Consider the following 21,529-nt stretch of genomic DNA (forward strand, 5'->3'; position numbering starts at 1 on the left):
ATGTCTTGTTTTAAGTTACCAAAATGTCTTATTAAGGATATTGAAACTTTAATTAGGAAGTTCTAGTGGGGATACAGAGGTAAGCAGAGGAAGATTCATTGGATTAGTTGGGAAAAACTTTGCCTCCCAAAAAATGAAGGTGGTATGGGTTTCCGAGAACTGAGTAAATTCAACGACTCCCTTCTCGCTAAGCAGGTTTGGCGTTTAAACTCTCAGGAAAATTCTCTGTTTCACAAAGTGTTCAAAGCAAAATTTTTTCCTAATTGTTCTATCATGGACTGTGATAACTCAAATAAGGGTTCTTATGCTTGGAAGAGCCTCTGCCAAGCGAGACATGTCATAGAGCTGGGTTCGGTCTGGAGAGTTGGTGATGGTCAGTCTATACAGATTCGAAGGGATAGGTGGTTGCCAAAAACTTCATGTTCTAGAATAGTTTCTCCCCTATCAGTTCTGCCCCTTGAATCTAGAGTTTGTGATCTAATTAATGCCGAGACACACACCTGGAAGGTCGATTTGGTTAAGCAAGTCTTCATCCCTCAGGAAGCTAGTATTATTCTCGGCATCCCACTGAGTTTCCAGGGTGCTGCAGATAAGCAGGTTTGGCTCCCTACCCCTCAAGGTACCTTCTCAACTCGTAGTGCCTATAAACTTCTTTCTGGTGTGAGCAGACAGGTGCTGCCATCTTGCTCAAGTCTTGATCGTAACCACTTGATGTGGAATAGCATATGGAATTTACAAGTTCCACACAAAGTCAAGCACATGATTTGGCGGGCTACACATAATGCTCTCCCTTCTCTCTATAATCTTTGGCGAAGAAATGTGGTTAGATCAGTTCTTTGCCCCAGTTGTAAATCTGACAGTGAAGACATTGTGCATGTTTTATGGAGTTGTGTTTCCCTTATTCCCATTTGGGAGTCAAATGAAGTGACAACAAAACTACTCAAGTACAAGTTTTTCTTGTTTGCTGATTTGTGGGAGATGTTATTGAAGATGAAGGAAAGGTTAGATGTAAATCTTATGGCCATGATTTTCTGGTTTATCTAGTCTAGAAGAAACTCGGTAAGAGTGGGGGAGCAGTTCATTGAGGTACAGCAAATTCGAAAGAGAGCGATGGCTTACCTCCAGGATTTTCAACAGGTGCAATGTAGCAAGGATCATCGTTCTCTGTCAAGTGAAAGAGTTGTTCGGTGGATCCCTCCCATATTTCCACTTTATAAAGTTAACTTTGATAGGGCCACCTTCATTAAGTTAGGTGCTGTTGGGCTGGGTGCAGTTGTACGTGACCATATAGGTTGTGTTCTTGGAGCCTTGGCAGAAAGAATTCACCTGCCATCTTCTCCAGCAGTGGTTGAAGCTTTGGCATGTAGGAGGGCTTTGTATTTTGCAAAGGAATTAAGCTTATTTGAAGTTTCTGTTGAGGGCGACTCTGAGGTCATTATCCAGGCTATCCTAGCAAGAGATATGGCCAATCCGGAGTATGGTCACGTGATAAGTGACATTTTGATTGTAGCAAATGATTTTCGATGTTGTAATTTTTCTCATGTAAAACACATAGGCAATTCAGTTGCCCATTTTCTTGCCAAGAAATCTGTTTCTGGCAATGAGCTACAGGTTTGGATTGAATCCTCTCCTGATGATATAGCTCCCCTAGTAACTCGAGACTCATTGTAATCTTTTTGAGTTATTGAATAAATTTCTTGGCCTTCGGGTCGAGTTGTCTCAAAAAAAAAAAAAAAAAGTCTCTTTTTTTTTTCTTTTCTTTTTTTGATTTTCGTAATTAATTAAAAGAAAATAAAATCTGTTTAAAAAAACGTTGGAAGGGGAACGAGGAACATGCTTTCCCGCACTAGTTTCACTGAAGAAGGTGTTGAAGGCATCGTCTCCTCCGCCGACAGTCTTATCACTCGGCATCTGGCGCTGAAATAGAAAAAAAAAAAGTGAAAATATTCTTGAGCGGGCCTGAAGCTAAATGCGAAAATATCAGGCTAAAGAAGTGTAATACTATGAAAAATTTGACCAAAAACCATGTAACACAAGCTCCAATGTCCATGGGACAAGAAAACCATACCCAGAGACAAATATGATTAAACAATCCAGTTGGCAAACTCATATATAAGAAGTTAAAGGAAAACCCAAGGATATAATCAGTAGAGGAAAAGATAGGCGTATTTAGGACTATTTCACCATATAGTCACCTATCTTACCATGGGCGCTAAGCAAATCCACATCAGTAAAGTTCCCAAGAATTACCTCTACCATGTGGGCAGTGGCTACACGCAACTCAGAACCATCTTTTGAGTTGAGAGTCGGCTTGAATGCCATGCTCGAGGCAGTAAAGTTCCCAGGAATCATTGCCGACCTGAATTCCGGCCTAACCGATGTGGATCGAAATGCACTCTCTCATTTCAGGGAAGGGGACGACGTCGTTCCCTTCAATGTTTTCCTTTTTTTTTTTTTTTACTAACAGATTTTTATTTTCTTTTAATTATGATTTTTTTTTTTTTTTTTTTTAAAAAAACTTAACGGTACCACTTAACAGATGTCTAACGGAATACTACATTGATAAAAATTAAAACTTAGAAAACTAAAATAACAAAATTGAAAGTTAAAGGACTCAAATGACAAAAGTTGAAAGTTACAGGGTCAGTTTTGGATTTTTGCCTAAAAGAAAAGAGAGAAATTCGTTTGAGCCAAAGATGGAAAAAATCCTAGCATGGAAATATTCTGACCAGTTTTGGTATTTTGGTCATATCTGTTTGCTCCAATATTGGATTGACTTGATTCTTATGGCCATGGAAAGAGGACTTGAAGATCTAAAACTTTGTAGTCTACCAAAACTTCAAAATCTACGATATTCAAGGCCAAAACTGACCTAGAAGTTGACCCACTATTGAAAAACGGGAATTGACATTTTATATTTTCCTTTTTAGGAAGCATGTGTTTTAGGGTTTTGAATGTTATAAATATTAAAAGGATACAAAGGTAGCCATGTTTTTGGCTGCTGGGAAACCTTATTTTTCATGAATTTTTGAGAGTTTTTATTTTCTATGGAAGCTTAAGAACCTAAACTAGGGTTAGGAATGAATCCCCATTGTTGTAAGTTGTCCACTATTCAATCCAAGCATGTTTATCACATTTTGATTATTGAAATCAAATATTCTCTTTTTATAAATGTTTTGCTAGATTGATATTTAACTTCTAATTCTTTTATAACTCTATTCTTGAATCTTCTTATTGTTATAATAGGATTTTATAATCTCTCTAGTAAAATGTGGTAATTTTGTTAGATATTACTTTTGCCATAGTATTGCCTCTAGGGTATGCAATGTTCTTGAGTTTTTCTAGCTAAGTTATTATTTTCTAGACTAAATTGTTGGAAAAATTGTGAATATAATCAACCAAAGAGAGTTCTATTAATAAAGTTTGTTTCCAAATCTTCCAATAGGATAGTTTATGCGTTTACTTACCAATTATGTACTAAATTGGATTGGTAGTGGATGCTTAACAACATTGGTGGACAAACCCAAATGCCCTAGTGATTTTAATTATTGAATTTTACCAAACTTTCAATCATATTTTTCTATATATTATTGGTGCTTTTGACGTGTTCTTGTTTTCCTTTTCTCGGTGGAACAACAACCTTAGCTACACTACAATTTCCGTTATAAAATTGGACGACATCAATGCCCCTAAAACATATAAGAAGATAAAAATACACCATAAACCTAAAAATTAACCGAAATACCTTCGAACCTAACCAAATGACCAAAAGACCCTGAAACCTAAAAAAATGATAGAAATACCCCTAAAACCTAAAAAAGCACTTATGGATATTGACTTTTTATGAACAAATATGGAAGATTCGCATCAAGTTCTATTTCAAACCACAATTAATGAAAAGTAATGTTGTGAGTTAAACTAAAACTATGCTGTTTTAATTTGGTCCTTTTTGTTTCATTGATGAGTAATGTAATATATTTTAATTATAGATGTAGGTTTGTAATGTAATGAGATATTTCTTAGATGGTTAGACCAACTGTTATGTAATGAGATATTATAAATTTTCTTGATAAGTGATGTGAAGGTCATAAGAAGTAAGGAAGATTCTAATCAAATTATTCAAGCTCGACGCCATTACACTCAAGTAGAGGTTGATGGTCGAATTTTTTATAATCTTTATGACGATGCTCACGTTAAGGTTAGTTTTAATTTGAAGTGTTATGCTATTTATAGTATATTTTAGTTTGATAGTCTAACTTACATTTTTGTTTGTTTGTTTGTTTGTTGTGTTTAGGCTGCTAAAGGAAAGCCTAGCCATGTTTGCAAGATTGTGAAGATGTTTGAGGCTGTGGATAAAAGTTCTTATTTTACAGCTCAATGGTGTTATATAGCCAAGGATACGGTAAGTATCATCTTAATACCATCTCTTAATTGATTTTGATCCTCAATATTTAGCTTGCTAATGCCTAGTTCTAATTAAATTTTTTTTCACATGTCATATAGAAATCTCATAATCTTATCGAGAGCAAGTGGATATTCTATTCAGAAATCCGGGATGATAATCCATTGGATTGTTTGGTTGAAAAATTAACAATTGCTAGGATTCCTTTGAATTTATGATTTCAAGTTATTATAAGCATTCTCTGATTTTTATATAATGTGATAGTAATTAAAGTTTTTTTTTTAGGTTGATTCAGCAAAGAGAAAGTCAATTCCCAACTGTGATTATTACTATGACATGCTCTATTTATTGCCATATTTTACATTTGTTAAGTTACCAGCAAGTTGAAATTTTGTGTTATTCGTATCAAATTGTATTTGTGTTTTTAAATTTGAAAAACTTTATTTTCATTTCTCCTATTTTTCCCTCTTATAAACTTGCAGAAGAGAGGATTAGTTGCTGTGTGATATCATTGACAATTTCTTGTAAGTGTGACACGAATGAAGTTAAAGTTAAAGAAGTTTCTTTTTCATCTACAATTCATATGAATGAAGCTCTATTTCAAATCATAGTTAATGAAGAGTAATGTTGTGAGTTAGACTAAAATTATGTTGTTTTAATTTGGTCCTTTTTGTTTCATTGATAAGTAATGTAATACATTTTAATTACAGATGTAGGCTTGTAATGTAATGAGATATTTCTTAGATGGTTAGACCTACTGTTATGTAATGAGATATTATAAATCTTCATGATAAGTTATGTGATGACGATGTTAGGTCCTAAGAAGTAAGGATGATTTTGATTAAATTATTCAAGCTCAACGCCATTACACTCAAGCAAAGGTTGATGGTCAAATTCTTTATAATCTTTATGATGATGCTTACGTTAAGGTAAATTTTAATTTGAAGTGCTACGCTATTTATTGTATATTTTATTTTGATAGTCTAACTTGTGTGTTATTTCTACAAGATTGTGGAGATCTTTGAGGTTGTGGATGGAAGTTCTCATTTTACAGCTCAATGGTAATATAGAGCTGAGGATACAGTAAGTGTCATCTTAATGCCTAGTTCTAATTTTTTTTTTTTTTTTTAAAAAAAAATTCCACATGTCATATGGAAATGTCATAATCTTTTCGAAAGCAAGCACGTATTCTATTCAGAAATTCGGGATGATAACTCATTGGATTGTTTGGTTGAAAAATTAACAATTGCTAAGATTCCTTTGAATGTACGATTTCAAGTTCCTATATACGTTCTCTGATTTTTATATAATGTGCTAGTAATTAAAATTTGTTTCTCAAGTTGATCCAGCAAAAAGAAAGTCAATTCTCATTTGTGATTATTACTGTGACATGCTCTATTTATTGCCACATTCTACATTTGTTAAGTTACCAGTTGGTTGAAATTGTGTGTTATTCACATCAAATTGTATTTGTGTTATTAAATTTGAAAGACTTTATTTTCATTTCTCCCATTTCCCCCCCCCCCTTATAAACTTGTAGAAGAGAGGCATAGTAACTGTGAGGCATCATCGACAATTTCTTGTGAATGTGATATGAATGGGGTTGAACTTGAAGAAGTTTCTTTTTCATCGATAGTTCATATGAATGATGCTCTATTTCAAATCACAGTTAATGAAGAGTAATGTTGTGAGTTAAACTAAAATTATGTTGTTTTAATTTGGTCATTTTTGTTTCATTGATGAGTAATGTAATATATTTTAATTACAAATGTAGGCTTGTAATGTAATGAGATATTTCTTAGATGGTTAGACCTACTGTAATGTAATGAGACATTATAAATTTTCTTGATAAGTGATGTGATGATGATATTATGTCATAAGAAGTAAGGATGATTTTGATCAAATTATTCAAGCTCGACGCCATTACACTCAAGTAGAGATTGATGGTTGAATTATTTATAATCTTTGTGATGATGCTGATGTTAAGGTAAGTTTTAATTTAAAGTGCAATGCTATTTATTATATATTTTATTTTGATAGTCTATCTTGTACTTTTTTTTCTTTTTTTTGTTGGCTGTGTTTATGCTACTGAAGGAAAGTATAGTTATATTTGCAAGATTATGGAAATGTTAGAGGTTGTGGATGGAAGTTCTTATTTTATAGCTCGATGGTATTATAGAGCCAAGGATACGGTAAGTATCATCTTAACACCATCTCTTAATTGATTTTGGTCCTCAATATTTAGCTTTCTAATACCTAGTTCTAATTAAATTTTTTTTCTACATGTCATACAGAAATCTCATAATCTTATAAAGTGCAAGTGGGTATTCTATTCAGAAATCCAAGATGATAACCCATTGGATTGTTTCGTTGAAAAATTAACAATTGTTAGGATTCCTTTGAATGTATGATTTTAAATTCTTATATTCATTCTCTAATTTTTATATAATGTGAAAGTAATTAAAGTTTGTTTTTCAAGTTGATCCAGCAAAAATAAAGTCAATTCCCAATTGTGATTATTACTGTGACATGCTCTATTTATTGCCATATTCTACATTTGCTAAGTTACTAGCAGGTTGGAATTTTGTGTTATTCGCATCAAATTGTATTTGTGTTTTTAAATTTGAAAGACTTTATTTTAATTTCTTGTATTTTTTTTTTTCCTCCTTATAAACTTGCAGAGCTGCATAGTAGCTGTGAGGCATCATCGACAATTCTTGTAAGTGTGATATGAATGGGGTTGAACTTGAAGAAGTTTCTTTTTCATCGACAATTCATATGAATGAGGCTCAATTTCAAATCATTGTTAATGAAGAGTAATGTTGTGAGTTAAACTAAAATTATGTTGTTTTAATTTGGTCCTTTTTTATTCAATGATGAGTAATGTAATATTTATTAATTATAGATGTAGGCTTGTAATGTGAGATATTTTTTAGATGGTTAGACCTACTATTATGTAATGAGATATTATAAATCTTCTTGATAAGTGATGTGATGATGATATTACGTCATAAGAAGTAAGAATAATTTTAATCAAATTATTCAAGCTCGACGCCATACACTCACTCAGAGGTTGATGGTCAAATTCTTTATAATCTTTATGATGATGCTCATGTTAAGGTAAGTTTTAATTTGAAGTGCTATGCTATTTATTGTATATTTTATTTTGATAGTCAACTTTTATAGTAGACAGAGCAACAATCTTCTGTAGATTTGAAGCCTAAGATATAGCTGTACCACCCAAAGTAAATACAAAACCTATAGTACTGTTTCTGCTGTCATGTCATTAGCTAAATCAGCATTTACGAAACCCTGTAGTTTCAAATTTGCACCTGTGAAGCAAAGACATGTATCTGATGAACCTCTCAGATACCTTAAAATCCACTTGATTGCCTCCCAATGATGCTTTCCTGTCCTACTCATGTATCTATTCATAACTTCTATTGCATGTGTAATGTCTGGCCTTGTACAAACCATAGCATACATCAGGCTGCCAATAACTAAGGCATAGGGTACCTTGCTCATATGGTCCCTTTCTTCTTTCGTCTTCGGTGACTGTTCTTTACTTAGTCTAAAATGAGCCAAGGGTGTGCTCACTGGTTTAGCTTCATTCATGTTGAATCTGCTGAGAATCTTCTTCACATACTTTGTTTGTGAAAGTTTCAATAAACCATTAGCCTTGGCTCTAGTGATTCTCATACCAAGGATTTGTTTTGCAGCTCCCAAATCCTTCATTGCAAATTGTTTTGACAATTACTTCTTCAGATTATTAATCTCTTCAGTGCTAGACCCCACGATGAGCATATCATCTACATACAGCAGTAAAATGATATATGAGTTGTCAAAGAACTTAACACAGTAACAATGATCAGCTTCACATCTCTTGAACACAATTCTACACATAAAACTGTCAAATTTCTTGTACCACTGTCTTCACAACTGGAGAAAATATTTATGAGTAATCAATGTCTTTCTTCTATTGGAAACCTTTGACAATTAATCTAGCCTTGTAGTGTTTTCTTCCATCATACTCATTCTTTATTTTGTATATCCACTTATTGTGTCAAGCCATCTTTCCTGTTGGTAGTTCAGTCAGTTCCCATGTCTGATTCCCCAATAAGGAATCCATCTCATCCTTCATGGCTAACTCTTACTTGCTAGAATTTTCATCTTTTAAGGCTTCATCAAAACACTTTGGCTCACCACCATTAGTCAACAAGATATAATTTAGAGCGGATGAATAACTCTGTGAAGGTCTAGTGATCTTGGAAGATCTACGAACTTCAGCAATAGGTGTACTCTGATCTACCTATAAATTTACATTCTCCTTATCTTTTTAACCCCTTTTATGGACAGTATTTTCAGTTAATTCATCTAAGGTTAACAAACTCATATTTCTTTTGATCTATCTTTATAACATCTGGCACTATAGTTGATCTGTCAATGTACATAACATGTTCATTAAATATCACATTTCTACTTCTGATAATTTTTCGGATTTATTCATCCCAAAACTGATAGCCAAATATCTCATCACCATAGTCAATAAAAAAACATATTTTAGACTTTGCATCAAGTTTATTAACAGCATCAGAATCAATATGAACATAAGAAACACAACCAAAAACTTTTAAATGAGAAAACTTTACCTCTTTACCGCTTCAAACCTCTTAAGAATTTTGAACTCCATGGGAACTAATGGTCCTCGGTTTATCAGGTAAGCTGCAGTATTAACAACATCAACCCAAAAAGTTTTTGGTAATCTAGCATGCAACCTCATACTCCTAGTACGCTCATTGAGAGTTTTGTTTATGCGCTCAGCCACACCATTCTGCTGTGGTGTCCCAAGAATGGTCTTCTCCATCCTAATTCCATGTGTAGCACAATACTCATTGAACCCTCCATCTATGTACTCTCCTCTATTGTCTAACCTCAGACTTTTTACTTTCAAATCTACTTCTGTCTCAGCCATAGCCTTCCACTTCTTAAAAGTCTTAAATACGTCAGATTTACTTTTCAGAAAATAAACTCATACTTTTCTGCTTGAATCAATGAAAGTGATGTAACACCTTGAACCTCCAAGGAATGCAATCGGAGAAGGCCCCCTCAAATCAGTGTGTACTAACTCTAATTTTCCAACCTTCAGTATTTTGCCAGTTTTCAGGAAGCTCACCATTTTCTGCTTTCCTAAAATGCAGCTTTCACACATATCAAAATTAATAGACTTCAATTCTGGTAGTTTCCCTTTTGACAGTAGCATCTTCATCCATTCCTCACTCATGTGACCAAGTCTGTGGTGCCATAAGCTTGCATCAATACCTACTTCAGCAACTGCAATTGTGTCTCTTGGATTTGAGGTTATATACAAAGTACCAGTTTTTTTTTTTTTTCCACAAGCCAATACCATGGCTCCCTTTGTAACTTTTCAAGTATCACCAACAAATAGTATTGCATGCCCTTCATCATCAACTTGTCCAACAGAAATCAAATTCCTCTTTAGGTCAAGAATATGTCAAACCTTCTATAGTAACATGACAGGCCCATTGGGCAGTATAATCCAGACATCTCTCATACCCACAACATCCAAGGCTTTTCCATCAGCCAAATACACCTTACCAAAATCACCTTCAACATAGTTCTATATGATTTTTTGGTGTGGAGTGATATGAAACGAAGCTCCTCCGAAGTCCAAAACCCAATCATCAAGTAGACTATCTATAGCAAGAAGTATTGCACCTTGTACTTCATCTGTTACAGCATTAGCAGAATCATCATTCTTCTTCTTAGGGCTTTTGCAGTGCCTCTTAATGTGGCCAGCCTTGCCACAGTTCCAACATTGTACTTGTTGGCCAGATTTAGATTTACTTCTGTTTCGATTGGAATTTCTAGATTTTAATCTACCCCAACTTGAGTTTCGGTCATTATCTCTACCTCTTGTCTCAAGGTTTAGGGCAGAATCAGATCCTGAGGTTTCACTTGCATCTCTTCTGCAAATCTCCTCAGCTAGAACTAGATCTTGTATGTTATTATACTTCAATTTTTATTTTCCAGTAGAATTGCTTATTGTAGCCTTCCAATTGTTTGGCGAAAAAGATCAGAACATGGATCTCATCATCAAAATCAATTTCTAAGGAAGATAGTTAATTTGTGATAGTGTTAAATTCATTCAGATATTGTGCTACTGATCCATTCTCTGCCATCTTCAAATTGAATAGTTTTTTCATCAGATGCACCTTGTTATTTGCTAATGGCTTTTCATACATACTAGACAAAGCCTTCATCAGATCTGATGTGATCTTCTGCTTCACAACATTGTGTGCAATAGACCTTGACATTGTGTGGTCTTCTGCTTCAAGAAGAGTCCATTCATCATGTTTCATCGTTGCAAGTTTCTCCCCCAAGAGCGGTAGATGCAACTTCTTCCCAGAGAGGTAGTCCATGATCTGCATCTTCCAGAATCCAAAGTCTGTGCCATCGAATTTTTCTATTCCAGACGCCTTTCCTATTTCTTCTACCATTGCTTCCACTCAAACCTAACCCTAGGCTCTGATACCAGTTGAAGTGAATATACACGAAATTCCCAAATCTGTGAGATGTAAAAATAAAGAAAAAAATATATATGCCAAAGAAAACAATCACACAAGACAATATTTACGTGTTTCGACAATTTGCTTATGTCCACGAAGTTACAGAGATTTCACTATTCTTAAAGAAAAACACAAGATGCAGCAGTACAATTTTCTCTCTAGAAAACAGCATCAAACCCTAATCTCCAAACAACGGTTTTTTCTATCTTGCGCATAGGATTCATAATGGGCTACCAAATGGGCCAATGGTATGCAAGATTGTGGAAATGTTTGAGGCTGTGGATAGAAGTTCTTATTTTACAACTCAATGGTATTACAGAGCTAAGTATACGGTAAGTATCATTTTAACACTATCTCTTAATTGATTTTTTTCCTCAATATTTAGCTTGCTAATGCCTTGTTCTAATTAAAAGTTTTTTCCACATGTCATACAGAAATGTCATAATCTTATCGAGAGCAAGCGCGTATTCTATTTAGAAATCTGACTTGATAACCCATTCAATTGTTTGATTGAAAAATTAACAATTATTAGGATTCCTTTGAATGTTTGATTTCTAGTTCTTATATACGTTCTTTGATTTTTATATAATGTAATAGTAATTAAAGTTTGTTTTTCAGGTTGATCCAGCAAAGAGAAAGTCAATTCCCAATTGTGATTATTACTGTAACATGCTCTATTTATTGCCATATTCTACATTTGTTAAGTTACCAGCATGTTGGAATTTTGTGTTATTCACATCAAATTGTATTTGTGTTTACAAATTCCAACCCACTGGTAACTTAACAAATGTATAATCTGGCAATAAATTGATCATGTCACAGTAATAATCACAATTGGGAATCGACTTCTCTTTGCTGTATCAACCTAAAAAACAAACTTTAATTACTATCACATTATATAAAAATCAAAGAATGTATATAAGAACTTGAAATTATACATTCAAAAGAATCCTAGCAATTGTTAATTTTTCAACTAAACAATCCAATGGGTTATCATCTCGGATTTCTGAATAGAATACACGTTTGCTCTTGATAAGATTATTACATTTCTATATGACATGTGGAAAATTTTTTTAATTAGAACTAGGCATTAGCATGCTAAATATTGAGGACCAAAATAAATTAAGAGATGGAGTTAAGATGATACTTACCGTATCCTCAACTCTATAATACCATTGAGCTGTAAAATAAGAACTTCCATCCACAACCTCAAACATCTCCACAATCTTGCAAATATAACTAGGCTTTCCTTTAGCAACCTAAACACAACAAACAAACAAACAAAAATACAAGTTAGACTATCAAAATAAAATATACAATAAATAGCATAACACTTCAAATTAAAACTTACCATAACGTGAGCATCATCATAATGATTATAAAGAATTCGACTATCAACCTCTTCTTGAGTTTAATGGCGTCGAGCTTGAATAATTTGATCAAAATCATCATTACTTTTTATGACCTAACATCATCATCACATCACTTATGAAGAAAATTTATAATATTTCATTACATAATAGTAGGTCTAACCATATAAGAAATATCTCATTACCTTACAAGCCTACATCTATAATTAAAATATATTACATTGCTCATCAATGAAACAAAAATGAACAAATTAAAACAACATAATTTTAGTTTAACTTACAAAATTACTCTTCATTAACTTTAATTTGAAATAGAGCTTGATGGCAATCTTCCATCTTTGTTCATAAAAAGTCAATATCCATAAGTACTTTTTTAGGTTTTAGGGGTATTTCTACCATTTTTTAAGTTTTGGGGTCTTTTGGTCATTTTGTTCTAGGTTTCAAGGGTATTTCAATCAATTTTTAGCTTTATGGTGTATTTTTATCATCTTATATGTTTTCGGGGCATTTTTGCCATTTTATAGGTTTTGAGGGTATTTTAGTCATTTTCATAAGTTTCAGGGGGTATTTTAGTCATTTTCATAAGTTTCAGGGGGTATTTTAGTCATTTTTAGGGTTAGGGGGTATTTTTTATTTTTAGGTTTCGGGGGTATTTCAGTCATTTTTTAGGTTTTAGGGGTATTTTAGTTTGGTAATTCTTAGGTTTTGAAGGTATCTTAGTCATTTTTAGGTTTATGGGGTATTTTGGTAATTTTTTGTTTTCGAGAGGTATTTTAGTTTTTTTTTGGGTTTAGGAGGTATTTTGGTAATTTTTAGGTTTCAGGGGGTAGTTTGGTCATTTTTTAGGTATAAGAGATATTTTGGTAATTTTTAGATTTCGAGGGTATTTTAATCATGTTTTAGGTTACGGGAGTATTTCAGTCATTTTAAGGTTTAGGGTATTTTGGTAATTTTAATGTTTCAGGGGTATTTCGGTAATTTTTAGGTTTCGGGGATATTTTGATAATTTTAGAGGATTTTAGGAGTACTTTGGTCATTTTGAAGTTTTAGGGGAAATTTGGTAATTTTGATTATTGGATAATTGGGTGGGTTAGGGTTTAACCATAATAATTAGGTTGAGTTGGGTTTGATTTAGAAGTAATTAGTTAAATGGGTAAATGGGTAATATTCAAACCTTACCCAATTACCTTCTATCCATTAAGAATCGAGTATTACCCAAAACATTTAGATCGGATAGGGTTGGATATCCATTACCATAAGGGTATGGTCATCCTAGTATAAGTAACAGTAACGCTCTTTTAAACTCTAATTATTAAATATCATATCATGTATCGTAATATATACAAATACTTAATAAAATTTATAAAAAATTATAGATACACATGTATAAAAAGTATATTCATTATAAATTTTGAATATATTTAACTAATGACTAATTTATTCATCATTTATGTAACAATATTTAAAAAGCTAACTAAAAAAAATTAGATTAGCATGTATTTATAGCATACACATTCAAATTGATTAAACTCAAGAGTGATAATACATAACAAATGATCCAAAATAATAATTCATTTTTATCATATTCATAATCAACTTCATCTAAGTTAATGTTATCATCATGTTCATCATTTTGCATTCGTATTTCTTCATCATCATTAATATTTACTATCTCTTATTGTTCTTTTATTTTAATAATTTTAAAAAAATAAAAATAAATCTTCTTAGCATTTTAGTTTTTTAAACTTATAACAATAATGACAAAAATAAAAAATAATTATGTTGTTAATTAATACCTTATTCACAGTATAGAAAAAAAAAATTGTAAATATGAAAGTGAAGTGTAAGTGTGTATTCCAAATTTTGTAAGATAAAGAAAAAAAAAAATTCTGGACATGTTATTTTATTAGGCTAAATTAACTAACCTAATAATTTTGTGTTAAAGTACAAATTTTAGCCAAAAATACTCATCTTAAAGCATAGGTCTATGTATTATACGATACCTACAATTCAACGATACGATACGCACATTGTATGATATAATTTACACTGGTGACTCTACTTGTATGTGAGGGTGGTGTCAAAAAAAAAAAAATTATACATGCAAAAAAAATTTATATAAATAATTATTTTAAATTAATATGTTTCGTGACTACCCTGACTTGAAAAAAAAAATGTATGTATATACTTTAAAAAAAATATTATATACTATGTTAATCTATTCTAACCACTCTAATAAAAATGCTAAACACCTTTATTTGATAATCATAAGAATTTGAGTTCAATAAATATAAAAGTAATGTTACATCCACAATATTTTCACAATAAATTTTATGTAGTAAGCTATTACTAATTCTAATTCGAGTTCAATATTGACATGTTTTACTACCAATAATAAGCCAACAACATGTTGCATAAGAGTTGTTATGAAATTGTTGTGGTTACTTTCCCTCACAATACATTCTCAATGTACTCGAGTTGGTTTCTTTTTTAATAATATTTTTCGTTACCTATTAAAAAAAAAAAAATGTTGTGGTCTCTTTATTACTCTCATTCAACATTTTCAATTTGCACTTTATCTTTTATTAGTATATTTTTTTCCTTATTCCCTTTTTTAGTATAAAAAAACTGTAATATTTCATGTATTTGCGTGTTTTTTTTTTGTGATGTTGATATGTTCAAATTTTTTTATTTATTAAATTTTAAATAATTTAAGTTTCTTAGTGACCACTATAAAAAAAATTCCTAAAGCCATCATTGACGATTTATGAATACTTCTAATATACTTTTATGATATTGAACTCTTTATACTCAATACAATACATATCATACAATATATATCGCATATCGTACTATATTGATAACTATTACTCTCAAATTCCACATTTGTAAAAATAAATAAATAAACAACAACAACTATAAAGAACATCCCAAACCACCTATTCAGATGGACTCTAAAACGAGTCTGTGCTTATCGTTTGGTTTTTTTTTAAAAAGAGCCGAGCCTGAGCAAGCAAAAAGGAACTTAAATAATTGACACACAGCCCAACCTACGGCCACGACCAGTCTTCCAAATTGCTTACTCCAACCTACCTAACACTGCTTGACACTTGGATTACACGTGTCTTTTTGCATGTGCCAGTGCTGCTATATACCTACTCGCAGTGTAGTACATGACTCTTTTGATAATTGACGACATGTCGTATAAGCTTCATTTCCAATCCTCTCCAAACTCCAGACCCCGTAGCCGTAGATATTATCTTAAGTACAGTAGTACTGTTACTGTACTTAGTACTTACAAAATTACCAAACCAGAGACTGTTTCCACCTAATTTGACACAGTCTCTCTAGAAGGTTCCAGTTCCACACACTTCTCCTTCCTTTTTTTTTGTAGACTGCAACATTCCAGACAATTCTTTTTCTCTTCTTTTCTCCTCATCTCCCTCAAAATTCCACAATCTGAGCCAACAACAACACCAAGTTTTAACAGCCGAAGCTCCACCAAACCCAATACCAAAATAGCAAGTTTTTTATTATTTATATATATATAGTTTCTCATCTAAGACTTGCAAGTTTAGTCAACTAGCTGAAAGAAAAAAGAGATGGGTGTGGATTACTATAAGATATTGCAGGTAAACAAGAACGCCAATGATGAGGATTTAAAGAAAGCTTACAGAAAGCTTGCCATGAAATGGCACCCTGATAAGAACCCCAATAACAAGAAAGAAGCTGAGGCCAAGTTCAAAGAGATCTCTGAGGCGTATGAGGTATGCGTTATCTTCTTAATTGTTCACTTTCTCTCTCTCTTTTTGAATTATGCATTCCCTCTTTGCTCTTTGACCTTCTCTATATAATGTTATTCATCATTAGACTATGGTGTATAGTTTTGTTAATTATATTGTGATGAATTATGCACTTGTACTAAATGCATAGGCTGACAGGAAGTGGAAAATTAATCATTTTGATCCTGCATGACACTGTTTCTATATGTAATTTCTTGACAACTAATAAAAATGAGTGTTTTAATTAACTTGCTCTTTTTTTGGTGACCCTGAAATGAAAATCACATTTTGTCATCTGGGTATTCAAGATTTTAAACATTTTCCTAGGCTTTATAAGATTGCCCTGTTGTGTTATGTCCCTTTTCTAAGGAACCCCAATTTTTAATCTCATCTTATTAATTATGTGTTGGTTTAAGATAGGTTCTAAGTGATCCCCAGAAGAGAGCAATCTATGATCAGTATGGTGAAGAAGGGCTTAAAGGCCAAGTGCCACCCCCTGATGCAGGGGGACATGGTGGGGCCTCCTTCTTCCAAACTGGGGATGGCCCAACAATGTTCAGGTTCAACCCCAGAAATGCTAATGACATTTTCGCTGAGTTTTTCGGCTATTCAAGCCCATTTGGAGGAATGGGAAGCAGTGGCAGTGGCATGAGGAGTTCAAGGCCTTTTGGTGGAATGTTTGGGGATGATATATTTAGCTCATTTGGAGAGGGCCGACCAATGAGTCAAGGTCCGCGTAAGCCTCCTCCGATTGAGAAGACACTGCCGTGTACCCTCGAGGAGCTATATAAGGGAACTACCAAAAAGATGAGGATCTCAAGGGAAATTATGGATGCGAGTGGGTAAGTGTTTCTTGGTATTTCTATCTGTAGAATTGCCACATATGTTTGTTGTGTGTGTGAATTGTTCATTTTCTGATAGCTAATAGTTGCCTTCCATGCATCTGCTTTACTACTACTTTATTGAGAAGTTGTTTCTTCTTCTATGTGGATTGTTAGTTGTTGAAAGGAATGAATTTGTTTCTTTTACTCCCACCATCACATACTATTCGTTTGTCTCTATATCAAGATGTCCAAAAATGGATGCCAACTTTATAAATGAGTTTATGCAGCTTTTTTTATTCTTTCAAAATACCCTGACATGTTTTTCTCCCTATTGAGTTTGCATAGATGGATCAAGTGTGTAATTGGTTTGAATATGAATGGTATGTGTTATAAATGTGTTGTTGTATTCATTTGAAAGTGTATTGATGTGATTGTAATGCAATGTGTTTGTGGCAGTGGAAGATTTTTATTTTGTTAGGAGTTAGATCTCTATAATATGCTGCTTTTTTTTTTTTTTTTTTTAAATATATTTCTCTCCTGAAAACCCTTGCATATTCACAAGTTTCTAGGCCCACACAAGCACACAAGCACTTGAACATACAAACAAACATCGGTTCAACATATTGAGTTGAAGCAATGTTTCTACAATTGGCGGAGCTTATCTAAGTTCCTGAGTAGAATCAATCGATCATCATCCTTGGTGGTGGCAGCATCTGTTAGTGTTATGACTTATGTGGTAGGAGCAGGATGGAGATACTATTAGGAAAGGTGCCATGATAGTGGCAGAAGTGGCGGTGGTCATGGTAGATTGCCATTATAGTTTCCAAAATGTTGTCACCATCATTGCCAGCACTTGGATTGTTATTGATGCTGGTGCTGTAACTGTTCACTTCACAGTCGGCTCAGGCATCGCTAGTTGGATTAAAGAGATGGACCATTTGCTCATTATCCTTAAGCAATAGGCAGTGAGATGACCACCTTAAAATCCATTCCACTTTAAGTTGTAAGCAGCATCATTACTGTGAGATGAATTGGGTTCTACTACTAGATTGTCTTGTATGTTTCACATTATAACTACTGGAAGAGATTGCAATACTCATATTCTTTATCTGTTGATTGCTTCATTGGTAAGTTGGTATGAACATTGGGAATATTAATTCGTATGGCATGGCTTGCTTCTTCAGATTCACACTCTTATATTTGTTTTTCCAGGAAATTATAATAATTAATTTTGAGCATCTAGAGTGCCATTTACACTAATTATCCACACTGCTGAGAAGACAAGGGTTAGTAAACTAGTTGCCTATCTTGTAAAAATTACACTCAGCAGTGGAGTTTAGATTTAGCAGTCTCTTTGAGCTGGTTGAATACTATTAGGATTTAAGCTGGTCTTTCTCAGTTTTTTGTTCTTGAAGTTCTGAGTTTGTTTTCTCTTCATGAAGTTTCATCCTCATACTGCAGTTGTGTTATTTGCACGGCTAATTAGGCTTAACTCATGTCATATTCTCTTTCCAGAAAATGAAACCATCCTGATGTGTTTATGGTTTACTAACAGGGGCGGCACTACGTTGAAGGCAGGGGGTTCAATGAACCCCCTGACCTGTAAAAAAGAAAAAATTTATATATAATTTTTTTTTTTTAATTTTTTACCCCTACAATAAAAATTTTCCTGACCTTAAAAGCCTGGCTGAATTTAGCTTCTAAACAATTCCAACAGAAAATTTGTTGGTCTTAAATCTTCAGGAAAAAAAGAAAGAAAGCCCATAATCAATCAAATTAAAAACAAAAAGCCAAACCAAACCTAAGAGAGCAAAACGTACTCTTCCCCCACTTCACTCTCCAAACCCAAAGATCTCAAAGACTTAAAAATCCAACCTTGTCACTGCATCACCCATATTCTGCTGCCGCGTTTCCTGATCTAACCTAGTAAGGTTGCATCGCCTATCACTGGTGTGTCCCTGATCTACCACTCCGTTGCTTGATCTCTCACGCGATCTCAATTCTCAGCTGATTTATTATTTTAATTTCATCTCTCTTTCTCTCACTCTTTCACCGTGTGTGTTTATTAGTTTATAGTGTTTTGATAAACTATCTTTTACCGTGTGTACTTGTGTAATTATTTGGTTATAGTGTTTTGATAAAAAGCTTTGAAGTTTTGAGTTTTTATCTTTTTCACTTTTGAGTTTGTGACCATCAGTTTCTATGCTTGTGTTTACTGTTTGATTGTCTGAGTGTTTTGATATAAAGTTTTTGAGTGGATCAGTCAGGGGGAGCATTAACACTAAAAAGAAAATGAAAGTATGAAACGATTAAACAATTTAGTCACTTACTCAGTGGAGACATAAATTAATAAATTAAATTAAAGAATTGTATAAATATACAAAAGAACTGCTCAAAAATGTCTTGTGAATTCAATAAAAGAATTGCAAAGAGTAAAAGATATAAATTAATAAATTAAGGTATTCTAAGCAATAATAATTAATACAGTTTATTTAGAAACACTAGATGACTTTTAAGATTTAATTTTAGTAACAATAATTAGTGTGTTCATTGTATTAGGAAAAAATATGTCAAATGAACTTTATAGTTTATCTTTTATTCTTTTGCTAGTACTATTGATAAACTTGTGATAACAAATGGGAGATCAATGGGATGAATGATTATTTGGCTGTGTATATTGAAAAATATGTAACTAATGATTACTTGGTGATGTTGTTAAATTCAAGTTCTCTTTTGTTTTAGATTTTATATAGTTTATATTTCTTATTGATCTAATAACCCCCTTAGAAAAAATCCTAAAGCCGACACTGTTTACTAACTTCATATTATGTTATACAGGAAGACCTTACCTGTGGAGGAAATCTTAACCATAGAAATTAAGCCTGGCTGGAAAAAGGGAACAAAAATTACTTTTCCAGAGAAAGGGAATGAGCAGCTAAATGTTCTTCCTGCAGATCTTGTATTCATAATTGACGAGAAGCCCCACAGCACATTTACAAGGGATGGCAATGACCTTGTTTTCACACAGACGATTCCGCTTGTAGAAGCTTTAACAGGCTACACAGTCCGTCTTACAACACTCGACGGAAGGAGCTTGACCATCCCCATCAACAATGTGATTCATCCAGACTATGAGGAGGTTGTTCCAAAGGAAGGCATGCCAATACCAAAAGACCCCTCCAAGAGAGGTAACTTGAGAATCAAGTTTAAAATCAAATTCCCGACAAGGTTGACTGATGAACAGAAGTCTGGAATCAAGAAACCTCTGGCACCATAAATAGGATCCTGGCCAGTAGCTCTGTGAATATTTTTTGAGATGGATTTGATTTGTGTCACTAGTTGTGTTGTAAGGTTTCACACATTTGGGCCGGCAAAGAAAAGAAAGCACCAAATAAAGTCTGTTTTTGTTAGCTATTCTGTTCAGCGGTTGTAGTGTCATAGCCATGTAACAAAATCAGTGAACAAGCCAAGTCTTAATGTGATCCTATTTTGTATTTATTGGTTACATTTTACTTGAAAATATCATGTCAAAATATGACGACGTGCGATAGCATTGATACATTACGAACTTATCAACTTCTTAATGCGTGATGCTTTTGAATTTGTTGTCTAAAAAAGGTTGTTGACAAGGCGTGTCAGCAGGGACGGAGAAAAAAAAATCATGAAAACATTGCACTATATCAAAGGGAATCTTTAAAATATATATATACTATTTATTTCATGTTAAGGGATGTTTGGTATCAATGTGTGTAATGTTGTCTGCAATGTATAAAATTCAAACTAGCGTCGGACTGATTAAAGGTTTTGTTATTGGCGTTGTTTTATCTGTGTTTGTCTAAATTTTTATCTTTCATTAAAAGATCAACTAGAAGACAAAACCACAGTTTCACACCACAGACCACTACTGTCAACTTTTTTTTTTATTTAGGAAAAGCCATTCTATATTTCTATTACCATGTTTATCAAACACATGCCCTCGTCAATTAATTTTCTGACAGGCATAATTGTCTTCACCACACTAATTAGCAAAAGGTTTCTGATATGCTAGGCATAATTGGCTTCAAAACATAACCTAATGCGTAATAGACAAGCGTGTACACCTTAAGCGACTTCAAGATCCTATATCTAGAGCATGCTCATTAATAACTCAACCATAGTCGCCTTCAACACCGTCTACAATGCTAGAACCAAGAGCCAAAATCATCATCCCAAAAGCAAAAATCATCTTCAGTTGCCATTCGGTTTTTATAGTAACATCTGCCTTCATCGTCCCATACATCATCATCATCATCAATATCGACTTCTTCATCGAAAAAGGCTATACTTAAAACCATACGCCAGTAACGCTTTTCAACACCATCTAGAAGTACCTGATACCCATAATGGTCAACACTTGGATCATGCATAGGTATGCTACGCTTAACTTTTCTCTTTCGACGAAGAAAAGCTGGACCAAGACTCTCTTGACAGATTCGCTTTTGAGGCCAATTCTTCCCACGGTTAGCTTTCATCACATCGGTGATTTTTTCAATAAAAGCAAAGTCATAACTTTTATCATTATAGT

General features: G+C 33.3%; 2 protein-coding genes across 2 annotated transcripts; both read left to right on the plus strand.

Moving 5' to 3' along the window:
- Positions 1 to 273: 273 nt before the first annotated feature.
- Positions 274 to 1,044, plus strand: LOC115990495. Its single transcript, XM_031114322.1, has one exon. The coding sequence runs from the start codon at positions 274 to 276 to the stop codon at positions 1,042 to 1,044; it is 771 nt and encodes a 256-aa protein (XP_030970182.1).
- Positions 1,045 to 15,649: 14,605 nt separating this feature from the next.
- Positions 15,650 to 20,535, plus strand: LOC115989790 (dnaJ homolog subfamily B member 13-like). The gene is made up of 3 exons (XM_031113660.1): positions 15,650 to 16,126; positions 16,562 to 16,983; positions 19,804 to 20,535. The coding sequence occupies exons 1-3, from the start codon at positions 15,962 to 15,964 to the stop codon at positions 20,240 to 20,242; spliced, it is 1,026 nt and encodes a 341-aa protein (XP_030969520.1). The 5' UTR covers positions 15,650 to 15,961; the 3' UTR covers positions 20,243 to 20,535.
- The last annotated feature ends 994 nt before the right edge of the window (positions 20,536 to 21,529 follow it).

This window comes from Quercus lobata, chromosome 5 (assembly GCF_001633185.2).
Source record: "Quercus lobata isolate SW786 chromosome 5, ValleyOak3.0 Primary Assembly, whole genome shotgun sequence".
Taxonomy (NCBI): Eukaryota; Viridiplantae; Streptophyta; class Magnoliopsida; order Fagales; family Fagaceae; genus Quercus; species Quercus lobata.

What these genes read in the sequence shown, in the direction of transcription:
- LOC115990495 (XM_031114322.1), top strand. Translation starts at nt 274, where the DNA reads ATGGACTGTGATAACTCAAATAAGGGTTCTTATGCTTGGAAGAGCCTC.
- LOC115989790 (XM_031113660.1), top strand. Translation starts at nt 15,962, where the DNA reads ATGGGTGTGGATTACTATAAGATATTGCAGGTAAACAAGAACGCCAAT. An exon ending in AGATCTCTGAGGCGTATGAG is followed by an intron (nt 16,127 to 16,561) that starts GTATGCGTTATC and finishes GGTTTAAGATAG; the next exon opens with GTTCTAAGTGATCCCCAGAA. An exon ending in GAAATTATGGATGCGAGTGG is followed by an intron (nt 16,984 to 19,803) that starts GTAAGTGTTTCT and finishes TATGTTATACAG; the next exon opens with GAAGACCTTACCTGTGGAGG.